Source organism: Tachypleus tridentatus, chromosome 7, assembly GCF_004210375.1.
Source record: "Tachypleus tridentatus isolate NWPU-2018 chromosome 7, ASM421037v1, whole genome shotgun sequence".
NCBI lineage: Eukaryota > Metazoa > Arthropoda > Merostomata > Xiphosura > Limulidae > Tachypleus > Tachypleus tridentatus.
The window spans coordinates 50,350,586-50,363,971 of record NC_134831.1 but is presented as its reverse complement, the minus strand read 5'-3'; the positions used below and the strand labels follow the sequence as shown (position 1 = coordinate 50,363,971).

Genomic DNA, 13,386 nt, shown 5'->3' with positions numbered 1-13,386 from the left:
TCACCTACAAACAATCTTGTGGAACACTCCATCTCAAGAATGAGCATTACAAAGCCATAAAAAATAAAGCATGAGTCAACATGGCTGTACAGTGTGGATTTCAAGTTGGAAAATATCTGGTTGGACAGCATTCACTACAAAGCAAAATTCATATAATGAGTAAATGAAGCAAGAGCCTTTAAAAGGAAAAGCAAATATGAATACAAACTTACCCAGTCTAAATCACACTGAAGCCTGAAGGACAGCCAACAGCAAAAGACTAAAACCCAACAAAGAAAAAATTGCAACATGGTGTAAATAATGGTAGACAAACATATTAAGTGTAATCTACATGCCTGAGTATATGATTTTCTCCAAAGGTCTATGAAGAGAAAATGTGAGGAGGAAGAAGAAAAGGAGGAATAAACCAATCAAATCAAAAGTTAAAATCAATCGGTGATGTTAGAAGAGAACAAATCTGGATCAGAGGTAGAATACTAAGGGATAAAGTCAGGAACAGGTACTATAGAAGGAAGCCATGCAGGTAATATAACAGAGTTCAAACCAGATATGGAAGTCTATCCAGATCAAAACAAGGACAGAAATGAGAAAGAAGGAAGAGATAAACAAAAAAGATGAGTTTCCCTTCTTCGCCACGAAGGTCTTCTGGAAGAAGGAACAATCTGGATTAAAACAAAAGACAGGTAGGGTGGTAAAGCATACATAAAACATCAATGGAAAAGAATTAAACATTCAATGTCCATAGGCTAAAAAGAGAAGGAAATACGTTTTAAGGGAAAGGTGAAACATGGAACACAAGGAAAGTGGTTCAAGCAGAGGTAAAGTGAGGAAATGGAGGATAACATTAATATCCCAACCTGGAAGAGAAGGCTCTCTAGGGGGACAAATCTGGAAAGAACACATTAAAAGGGTAAAGAAAGAAAAAGCAAAAATTCTATGTTATCAAAAAGAACGAAAGGTATGGGGTAAGGCAAAATGATAACCCGAGAGTGAGAAGACTGAAGATGTAAATCTGAACAAGGAGTAAGCAGGATGCCTTACAACATATGGGTCTTGTCCAGCCACCAATGTAGATCACACATGAGGGTAGAAAGGACAACAGGAGCTGACAAAGGATCCTAAGCAAGGTTCCATTGATCGTGAATAGTCCACCAAAGGGATAGCACATGTGCATGACTAAGGGGTACAAGTGACATCTTTGAAGACCACATCCTCAAAATCGATAGAACTTCATGAGCATAAAGTGAGGGAGTTGAATAGGTATGGTCAATTAACAGTTCTATTAAATGAAGTCAATGAGGAGAAGGTTGGGCCTGACTGAGATAATTGTCAAAAAAAGACACCCATGTGGACATGATATTGGGTAGATAAAAGAGAGAATTTATCCAATTTGATTAGCCATATCACCCAAAAAGTGACTAGAAGAAGCTAATGAGTATAGGTGGCTGACTAGTTCAGAATGAGCCACATGAAGCCAGTCATCCAGATAATGGTGGATTTACAATCCCAGAACATGAAGACTAAGCAAAAGCTCCGACCACCCAAAAAAAGCACAAAAGGCAGAAGTAACCCTGAAGTGTAGTGTGCAAAATTGATACTGAGAGTAAAATGAAGTTAGTAAACAGTCTTAGAAGTGAAATAAATAAAAGACCATTTCATGAGTCTACTATAGACAAACGTGAAACTTTAAACAAATGAAAAGGAACACGTCCGAGCACAACACTGCCAAATAAAAATTGACAGTTCCATAGAGGCATATAGAGGGAGTCATATGTGTCAAGCATATCATACTCATATTGGTGGTGAAGTGACACATGATGATTTACATGAGAGACATGTTGGAATAAGTTGATTCCAACAGGGGACAGCAGAAGGCTTGTGGCATGTGTATAGAAAAAAGTTACATGTAAAAAGCAGCACTGGATGAGAATAGCTAATCATGTGAGAGAGAAAGTATCCTATTGGAACCCAGTTTTTAGCATTACAAGCTTTCAGACTTACCACTGAACCACTGGAAGCACAATTATTTACTAACCTTTTATATGTAAAAACACATTTATAACTATTAAAAAAAATGTATAAAATCTAATCAATATTAGGTTTCATTTTACTTCTACTATATACTGATAAGTGTTTACTTACATAACCCCAGTCCTTGGCAAAACAGTAGCAAATTATGAGCTAAGATGTCAGGCTGAAACAAAGAAATTAAAGATTCACCAGATGAAATGAATCAACAAAATAAATAAATCCTTCAATAAACCTAACTAAACCAGTAAGAAAAATTAAAGATTTTAGAAAAATTAGCTTATTTCCAGATTATAAAGTTCTGCTAATGTTCATCTTAGTAGTGTTACCCATTAAGAATAAACTGTGCTTTAGTGCAATCTTTAGAATAAAATCAGATTTAGTCATTACAATTTTGATCTATTCTTAGATTAAATTAAATAGCTATCAGTTTGTTTGTTGTTTTCTACAGGTGTAGCAATTACAGGTACATAGGAAAAATCAGAGTATTATTCTGATGCTGCATTTTTTCAACCTTGTAAAAAAATTTTTATAATTCACTTAATACCTCATATGTAACTTCAGGTGACAATAAGCAATCAATCTAAATAATAGTAAAATCAAAAAAGCAGTAAAGCCACTAATTCCTCTCTTGTAACAATCTCCAACATTTAAAAAAAATGTGAGCATCATTTTTTGCCACATACATTAGTCAAAGTATGAACTTAGTAAAATAGCAAGAATACAAGTACTGTTATAACCATGTCAGAGTGGTAAAAATAAAACTCCATAAAACTAAAGATGAAATGTATTTAATAATCAACAAGTCATTCAAAAGCTGGCTTAGCTTGACTAATGGTCTTCTACTGAAACTGTGCACTTGTTTAACTACTTAACTAGCAGAAAGCATTATAAAAAATAATACTTCATACAAATTAAAACTTTATTGACAAACACAATTACCCCTTTCACGAAAGGCTCAGTATAACATACTTTAACTTTTGATGCAGTAGTTGTACTTTCACAAAATTTGGCAAACATTTTGTAAATGTTACAAGTCTTTTGTACATAAAAAAATCAGTTTTTTTTTAATTCAGTATTTTTAATAAAGATTTGTTTGTGAAAATAATCTATTTTGTTATTATTCTGAGTGCAAAATGATTTTCATGTTATGAAAAAACTATTCTTCATACCAAATATTTTTTTAATCTCTAAAACCTCCTAAATACATTTCAAACATTTGTTTTCAGTAAAACTTTATAATTTGTCTGTTATTTTCTTTACCCTAATAATACAAGGGCTATTAATTTGACCAATGTCATAACTACCACTAAAAGTTAGGAAACAAATATAAATTATGCATTTTTTGTTCTAGAATGACTACAAATCATAGAACAGAAACACAAGTGTTTAGTTTAAATAGCTTAAATTTCATAGCATTATACACACACACACGTGTGTGTGTGTGTGTGTGTGTGTGTGTGTGTTTATTATTTTAATTATATTGACCTTCCAGTCCTCCCTTACTAGCATTACAGAAGTTGCATTTACATAGCATACATGTGCTCATTTTACCATATCCAAGAATACAAGACTGACCTTTACAAAATGACTTGTCTTGGCTGTGTTTCATTGTAAAATATGTTCACATTTCATTTATAATACATTACACATGTATATACATTATTACTATTTACAAATAAAGTTTTTAATTATTTTTCTTTAAACACAGAACGGTAAATAAAAAGGTGTAGCAAACTTATCTCTTGTAGTTATGAACCGTGTACTCATTTGCTGCTTGCCATAAATTGCTAAGTCTACAAAATTTCACAAGTAGAGGATGGGAAATAAAATGATTTTTTTTTTTGTTTTATATCCATACTCACACACAAACACATTTAAAGTAACCAAATGTCATAAATTACTACATAAATACCATAGAATCCCACTATAATTTAAAGTTATTAACTAAGCTGTATTTGGGTCTAAAAATATAAAATTGAGCAGCTTGAAACTTTGAATCAAGAGAAAGAGTTAAAGTCATATTTCAAAATATGTATTGCATTTAATGTATGATATCATAATCTATCTATAGAAAGATAAATTACTTTCTTAAAAATATTTAGCTAAAAGGAATTTAGGAGGATTGTAAAACATAAGAATTTACCATTTTGTTAAGATCTCCTTCAGTTTTAAAAAAAATCAAATCACTTGTAAAACACTTACTGCTTCATGCAAGACATCACCGACATCATCCACCTTCAGAAGGGTGGCAAAACGAGGATCCAAGTGTGAGTGCATTGTATGAACTGTGTGCACATGAGAAGCCTTAGCTCCTGTCACCAACAGAGTGTCAACCCTATAGCAATAGTGATATAAATGATATTTTAGAAGTGAAGAAAACACTATTAATTTTGGAAATGAGAAGAAAAAAAAGTCTCAGTAACACTTGTTTACTAATTATTGTATTTTTTAATAAAACAGTATATTTTTTATAGCTCAAATATTAAATTAAATTTTTGTAGACAAATACAACACTGAAATCTTTAAGCCATCAGTATCTACAAGAATTGTAAAAAATACAATCTACAAAGTCAAAATCTATAAATATTTATTACTTGTAATTTCCATAGTAATGAGAACACTATTGCTCCTTTACTTTTTCACAAAATACTTGTTACTTCACTTTCAGATTGTTACTTTAAGTATATCATTATTAATACATATATGATGCAGAATTTATCAGTATTATTAAATATGTAGAACATTATTTCAGATGATCTAAAAATGTAAACACAATCTTAAATAGCATTATTATTAATTTTTAATCATAACATTACATAATCTTGATAATAAAACGATTAACTTTTAAATTTATCACAAGTTTTCTTTTTATTATTGAACTTTTTACAATAATAAGGAATTAAAAGAGTGAGAAAGAAATTCAAGTTAAAATGTAAAAAAAATATTTAAATTTTGAACATCAAAAAATATCTTGTGGCAAATATTATCAATAAACCTCTTATGATAAATTAAATAGAAAAATTGTAATTATTAGAAAACTTTGCAAGAAATATCAATGACAACACTATCTATTTCCTTCCATGCTTAAAACACTATTACAACCCCTATAAGACATACAGGGTGTAGAATATTTTAAAGTACAAATTATGTCTGATATTCTAATCAAAGTAATGTTTTATTTTGGGCTATATTTAATAATTACATACTTAGTGCCACTTAGAATGACAACAAAAAGAGATGGGATTGAACATTTTTACAAAGTGTATCAATGAAAATTAGAAAGTGTTATCTTTAGTAGTAATAAAGATGCAAACAATTTGTAAATAACAAGTCAAGACACTTGATAAAACACTCTTACAAAAATGCTGAGGTATTGGTCTTCTTTCAGTGTTACTTCCTGATATTATAAGCCATATTTTAAGGATGTAAAATTAAACCAAATTTCACCAATTTTAGCAAATTAGAAAGACAAAACATTTTATTTTCTAAATTAACAACTTGGAGTTCACTGACACTTTAAGTTACAATATGTAATAAACAAATATCATGAATGTATAATAAGTGGCTGCTAGCAGAAAAGATGGTGACAATTGACATTTGTACCTTTTACTATAAACAGGAAAATCACAAAATAATTTTCACCTAAACGGCACATTCTTTGCAGATCAAAGGGCTCCAAGGTTCAGATATATTTGTCTCTGATTTTGAACTGCAGACCATAGAAAATCATCTGGTCAATACCACCTTCCACCATAAGGGCTTTAAATTAAATAATGGGATTCATTCTTATAGTGTACCCATACCTCAAAGTGCAGAGTATATTGTGGCATAAACCTCGAATCTTATGATCTATAACCTTGTAAATTAACCATAGGCCACCATCAAGTCCCACAGAAAAGTAAAAATGTTCTTTACTTTTACAGGAGTTAAACAATTATAAACTATTTGAATTGATATATATTGTCTAAATGTAGTATTTACTATATAAAAATAATGCTGAAAAAAAAAATTCAAGCAAATTAATATTTGTAAAACTAATAAGTTGGAAGATATTTTAATGTGCTCATTTTCTTCCTTAAAATAGAAATTCACAAGTCATAAATACTAACAAGTTACAAAATTTTCAATAAGAAGCAAATTATATTAACCATTAAAACAAAAATGGGAAACAAAACTTACTTCATGTGTTCTTTCAATAGACCTGAAATATCTGTACGCCTATAAGAAAGAAATAACACCAGAAATTGAACTGACACTTGTCAATTGTAGAACATTTACATTGCATGTTAAAATCAAATAAATAAATATATTTATATACCTTCCCTATTTACAATGAAGTCTTAAATAAAATGTAAGAAACTTCAAAGAACATTTCACACAAATGTATCATGGTACACCTCAATTTTATAGAAAAATCATAACACATTCTTACTACAATTATATTTGAATGTGCCTCAACAGCATTACTGTATGCAGCTACAGAAGCTGAAGAAATTGTTTTATATCTTTCAAAAAAGTAACACTATTCTTTCAGACCAGCATGAGAAGCTCATTATCATATTAACTTCAAATCATAGAAAGCTACCTTCCTAGAAACTTTCTTTCTAAAAACATAAATGTTAATGAGAAAAACTAAGTGAATATATTTTTCTTACATCCGTACACATATATACTAGTTGGATATCCCCCTGTAATGATATTTTCAACCATAATATAGTAAATTCATAAATTTAGAAAAATCACTCAAATTAAACAGGAAGTTACACATTGTAAATGAAAGTATTGTGGTAATATCAGCTTGGCAAGTTATTTTAATCATTATTATTATTATTATTATAGCATGATCAGGAATCTAAAATTTCTCATACAGCAGTATAAAAACATTCAAAATAATTTGACTAAAAAATACACTACAGAAGAGCATAAAATAGTAAAGACCTGCAGTTTAGCTAAAAATATTACATTAAATTCACACTTCAGTATAATTTTAATGTTATCATCAAGTTGATAATAATTTAAAAAAAGAATGTATTGCACACTTAATAGTTTGACTCATCAACACCTATTTAGGTGTATTGTACTGTTTCTTATATGTCCTAATTTACCTTGGTTTGCAATGAAATGTCTAAAATTAATGTATTATAAACTGTTTTATGTTTAAATCATAAAAAAATGTACATTATTACATTAAATAATTAATGACTTTTCAGATTAAAGTCATGTTGAAAATAAGATTTATTGTAAAGTTTGAGATTCTCATTACTTACGAAAGGAAAGCTCCAACATAAAGACGCAGGTTCTTGGGATTGATCCGTCTCTGCAGTTTGTTAATGTACTCCTTGATGACTGTATCTTTGTTATCAGCTTTTTCAATTTCCTGAAAACAAAAATGCCTTCATGAAAAAGCCTTTTATAAATTTGGTAGTAAGTCTTAAATTGAAGAAAATGGCATTTCTTGTTCAATTCTGCATTTTATTTGTTTCACTTCTTTATTTGAAGAACTATAAATGATAACAAACCAACTAAGTAAGACTTCTTTAGCTCATCACAATTACAACTCCTAGTACCTTAATCAAATAAAATACCAAAAACAAATACTTTTCTAAGGTGTAACTTATCAACAGTAAGCTTACAAATAACCAAAAAGTTCTTCTAAATATATCATTTAATACTTTTATCACAACATCCTTCTTTCTTATGCTATTCTAAGGTACACTTTGTTCAGTCTTATACCAATTAAGGATAATTACAGCGTTAATAATTTAATTATAAATATTTTAGCAATAATTTATTATGTTTGAAAAAACAGATAATAGAAGTTTTGTATGATTACAAGCTCTATAAATATTAGAATTACCATTTGAGAATGTTTACAAACAAATATTTATATGCACAGGCAACCTTAATACAATTATGCCACTATACAAGTGCTGTACTTGAACTTCAAAATTTTTCATTACAGCAAAGTTTTGTAATTTATACTCATTGAGTAGTATGGCTTGCAATTTAAGACATTCTTGTGTTTAGACTTTTAACAACTCTTCAAAGATTAAAATGAATTTTAATTCTCAGTAGCAAACTAAATTAAGATTCCTATGCATTAATAGTCACATATAGTTTTGATGGAATGAGATTGTTTAATGTATAGACTTCTTTCACGAGAAGCTAAAACAAAATAATATTAAAATGTTATTTTCTAAAAGGAATAGAACATGAACATGGTGTAAGCAGATAAGAATAAATGAGCTTTACTTGCAGATATTAAACTGTGTATTAATTGTTTTTATTTGACAGATTAATACAATACTAAACTAAATGCAATATGAAATTGATACTCAATCACATATTGTTCAGGATATGGACATGCTACAAGCTAGTTATAACTGAAATCAGAAGCATTGTGCAAGAAAAGGGTTAATTCTATTCTGTGACTAGTAGATAATATTTGATAACTCTTTTAACACTCCTACGAAAAGACGTTTAGTCCTGAAACTAGATAGTAGATAGGGACAGTGGGAAGTTAATCCATTCATTAATGGATTTAAATGGCAATTTCATTTAAATACAAAATTATTAGCCTAATAGTAATAACATTTATTGAGTGTTAAAACTCAGACTAGAATAAAATCTATTGATGAAAGTAAGGAAAAATGTAGTTCCTCAAATAAAACTATTTTTCAAAGTAGTCTCATGATTACAAACACCAAAAAATAAAGATTATTAGTGTATTCATCAGAATTTAAGACCATGTAATTTCTGAAAGTAACTCATATAGGTGCTTATGATGTATGAATAGGAAATAAGAAAATATCAATGAGTTTTGAAAAAAACGACAATCCAAGGTCAATTTTAGACAGCTTAAGAAAGAGTCACATACATTACCTGTGCTATTACCTAGTGTTCAGAATGACCATACACATCATGTGAGCAGTGAAGAAAAAAAAGAAACACCACTGTGCAATCATTAACACCATAAAAAATGAGCAAATACAGTTACACACTTCATAGAGAGGTTTGTTAAGTTCTAAAATCAAACTTTCCTTACTTAAGTATTAAATAACATATAAACACTTAAGATTGCTAGATATAAAAAATAGAATTATAAAACAACGTTAAAATTGCATCAGCCTTCAACTGCTTTAATTCTTCTACATTCACTCATGTAGTCACCTATGCCTTAAAAAAAATTAGTTGTGACATGAAAATACATTGTTTTTTTAAAATAAAACACTAAATTTCAAGTTATAATTTTCTGCTTCTAGCAATAAATATTAGACTCAAAACAAATTTGCAAAGCTATTAAAACTTAAATTAACTCCAAATGGACAATATCATCCTAAATTTTATTTAAAAAGTTAAAAACACACAACAGTTTTCAAAATTACTGCAAAACAATTAAATGATATTTAGAATATGTAATATTTTTGGAATCCTTAAAACTTATTGTTAAAAGTGAAAGTAAAAAAGAATGTAAATGTCAATTACACTATATCTGCAATGTCCAGTGTTAATTAGGCCTTTTGTCAAATAACAATGTTCATCAGGTCAGCCAAAATACAGACACATTAGTGGTTGAGTCCTTATTTACATTATCAAATTTCATGTGCAATGACTGGTATGTTGTGAACTAAATTAAATTGGTGAAGTGCAATTTTTATCCATTTACAAGGCAAAACCAGTGTTTTAGAATATAGCTGATTCTTAATTGTTTGAGGGAAAAGAATGGAAAGGGGAAGTACACATGACAAAAACATGCATAATACAAAACAAGCTATATATTGCTATAAAAAGCAAAAAAGATGCAGCAATTTAGATTTTTACATAAACCATTAAAAACTTATACATAACATAAAATACGATAATCTTTATGAAAATAATATAATCAGTCAAAATCTGAATTTTGTTTGATATGCTTTCTTTGAATTGCAGAATAAAACTACTGCAATAGATTTCATTGTCAAATCTTGAGCATTTAAAAAAAGGTAAAATAATGAAATGAGCAGTGAAAAAATTTAATAGAAACTATAGAATCAGTTCATAGCTAAAATGAAATATAATAGTATCTAGGATTCCCCAGAATGTGATACAGTTAAACCACGAATTAGACATGTGGTTTCATATTTCTTTAAAACTAATGTAATTTCATTAAAAAGTGTGGTCACTATGAATAGTCATTATAACTTAATACTGATACCACTCACTTATAATGAGTGTTGATCAGTTTGTTTTGTTTTTTTCAGTTACTCCTTTAAAAACAGCTGTTTTGTGGGAATCTTTAATATCTGGTGTCACTTGATGGAAAGTGACATGTTTCCCAACATCATCCCAAATTTTCTCAATGGAACTGAAGGCCAATCATGCTTTTCTTCTTCTTCAACGAATGTGTCTACCTGTTTGCCATGGGGAAGGGGAGGTAGAAATTATCGCCTATTATACTGAAGTTAGAATCAAATGCACCAGTATGTGATAATAAAAAGGATATAGGATGTACTTATCACATGTGGCAACAATAATATTCTCAGGATGCAAAGATTAATAGAGTTGTCATATATAGAAAGCCAATATAATCACCTAAGCCTAATTGTATAATTAATAGTTGTAGCTGTAATTCTATCCAAGGCCTTCTTGATGGCAGTCTTGTACATTTCTGCACAACTGGGGTATCACCCAAAAGAGCTTCAATCAACTAACATTTGAATGTTTAAGATAAGAGTCCAGGTTTTGCTAACTTCTATGTTAAGTTCAATGAGTGTGTTATCAGTTACATGGATGTAGAAGACTCTTTTATTTTTATTGTGGGTGATTCATGTACTATTATTCCAGTATAATGTATGATTTTCTTTGACATGGACTTTTAGGGATAGACTGATATCACAGAGTCTTGAATGTCTAATACGCTCCTGAATTTTAACTCTATTTTTGTCTCACTAATGTATTGGTAGCCACATTCACAGGATATAATGTAAATGGTATTTTCTCTCTCCATTAGATCTCTAAGTGGTTTAGTGTATACTAATCTGTCCTGTTAGTATATATAATACATCATCATTCCAGGTCTACTTTATATTTCAAGTAAACGATATATATATGTATATATATATCTGCTAACTATTTAAAACTTAATTTACATGGTATGGTGTAATTAATTGTGTACCACACAAGTTTAGTGGCTTTACTAAATTTACAAGGTTTTATATAACATGTTTTCTTCTTTTCAGAAGTTTCATAAAAAAATCAGCAATATTTGTTTGGTATCAACTATAAAGTAAAGCTTAACTTAGAACTTTTGTTGAATGAAATTTTGCCTATTCAATAAAAAAATAATTAAAGCACTTCCTTTATTTCTTAAATCAGTACATTTATCTTAACAATATAATTATTGACTTTAGACATTTTCCCATAAAAACCAACAACAAAAAAACCACAGTTTATTCTATTTTAATAATCAAAATCACAATTCAATAAATCAAAACAGTTTTAACTAATATATACAATGACTGGCTTTGAAAATCTTGCCCTTTAACTTGTAAATATTAAGAAAAATAAATAAATAAATTGTGTCCTACTAAAACACAACCACCATAGTTAAAAGAAGTACATATTTATATGAAAAACATTATACCAACTACCTTACCATTCCAAATTTATGGAACACAAGATAATGTTCTGCAGTAGCATGCATGCCAACAGTCTGCAGCTTCCAGTTCATGACCTGTTAGAGTAACATCTAATTATTACATTATCTACACATTTGTGAGCCTTAATTTCACAATCATTGTAGTTAAACATAATTTTAGAGAAGCTAACCAGTAATACAATTAGAAGTTGTGTAATGTACAATCAAATTTCTTATTTTAACTAGAGTTCAATAATTGATAAGCAGACCCAATTCTTTAATAAAACTAATAACCCATCCTAAACCTAATAAATCACACCAAAATATACATACATTTTTGATAAATGGCATCCCCCTTTTGTAAATAAAGTCAACTATATGAAATGCTGTTCTCAAGTCTAAAATATACAAAACGTTTTTACAACAATTAAATAAAAGCTGATGGAACATTATCCTTTGTTTATTCTTATTACTGAGTCATGGGTATTATATATATATAAAAAAACAAATTTACTGACATTTATTTCTGAATATATCTAATTTTATTTCTAACATTGATAAGATTAGTTATTTGAAATATTTGTCTGGAGTCTATAAACTACTGTAATATTAACAGTTCAAGTAATGATTGAATTACAGTTGAATAACTAACTGGGCATAATGACTTTTAACTGAATTATTACTGTAGTAAACAATATCTTTACCACCACTGTTTTTTTTTTTATTAGAAACACACCTTGTCATTAAAGTACTCCATCACTCCTGCTACTGTTGAAGTGCAATGAAGTAAAATGTTTCCAAGACATCGATCAGGAAATGCCATCTGCAAATAATTATTTTTTAGAAAATAACTTCTCTTCAAGGAAATATGCAGTAAATATGCAAAGCTTATAATGATAAAACTGAAAATACCTGAAACTGCAAAAGAAAAACCCATAAACTTAATGTATCATTAAACTATTTCTTACAATAACTGTTGGTTTATTTATTATTTAGGGCAAAGCTACACAAAGAGCTATCTAAGCTCTGCCTGCCACAAGTATCAAAACCCAGTTTCTAGCAGTATATGTCCACAGACATACCACTGTGCCACTGAAAAGGTGGTGCTTTATGGTAACAATAAGAAAATTGAACCTTGCATTTATTTATATATATAGATACACACACACTGATATACATGTATGGTCATGACTACCTTAACTACTTGCAAATAAATGGCTCAAGTACGGGCAATCCTATGTTACCAGTTCTAGCCAATATTTTTATGACAGATTGAATCTCAAGCGATCAATTCAGCCTTACACCCACCACTATACTGATACAGATATGTTGACGATACAATTCCTGGATTCACACATACAGAATGCACACTTAGTTCTTTTTCAATCACATTAAATCTATACCTCCCAACATTATGTTGATCTGTGAACAGAAAACAAACAAACCAAATAGCATTTCTCAACCTCAAAATCACAAGAACCAATACACAATTCAAAACAGCAATCCACAGAAAAATCACTCATACTAGACTACACACTCCCTAGGACTCAAAACATGAAACAAAACAAAAACAACATATTAAGAAACCAAATAAACACAGCCACAAAACTATGTTCAAACGACAAAATTAATGATGAAATCAACAAAATAAAACACTTCATCAACATCTTCTCCAAAAATCATTGAAAAAATTATATTCACACACCTGGATCAACATACAAACAATAATAAATCGTAAG

The 13,386-nt window shown here is 29.3% G+C and overlaps 1 protein-coding gene and 1 long non-coding RNA gene across 2 annotated transcripts in view; one reads left to right on the top strand and one right to left on the bottom strand.

Annotated features, from left to right (window-relative positions):
- LOC143255636 (uncharacterized) overlaps window positions 1-10,405 on the top strand; it is a 54,585-nt gene extending 44,180 nt beyond the window's left edge. The window contains exon 3 of the long non-coding RNA XR_013030770.1: window positions 10,272-10,405. This is a non-coding gene — a long non-coding RNA (uncharacterized LOC143255636). The remainder of the gene's footprint in view (window positions 1-10,271) is intronic.
- The window catches only part of LOC143255635 (uncharacterized protein ZK1073.1-like), a 58,609-nt gene that overhangs the window by 2,771 nt on the left and 42,452 nt on the right, over window positions 1-13,386 (bottom strand). Inside the window, exons 7-12 of the mRNA XM_076511603.1 lie at window positions 12,384-12,470; window positions 11,666-11,743; window positions 7,299-7,408; window positions 6,211-6,249; window positions 4,234-4,366; window positions 2,143-2,194 (exon numbers count right to left, since the gene is read on the bottom strand). Coding sequence (XP_076367718.1) covers window positions 2,143-2,194; window positions 4,234-4,366; window positions 6,211-6,249; window positions 7,299-7,408; window positions 11,666-11,743; window positions 12,384-12,470 — 499 coding nt within the window. The remainder of the gene's footprint in view (window positions 1-2,142; window positions 2,195-4,233; window positions 4,367-6,210; window positions 6,250-7,298; window positions 7,409-11,665; window positions 11,744-12,383; window positions 12,471-13,386) is intronic.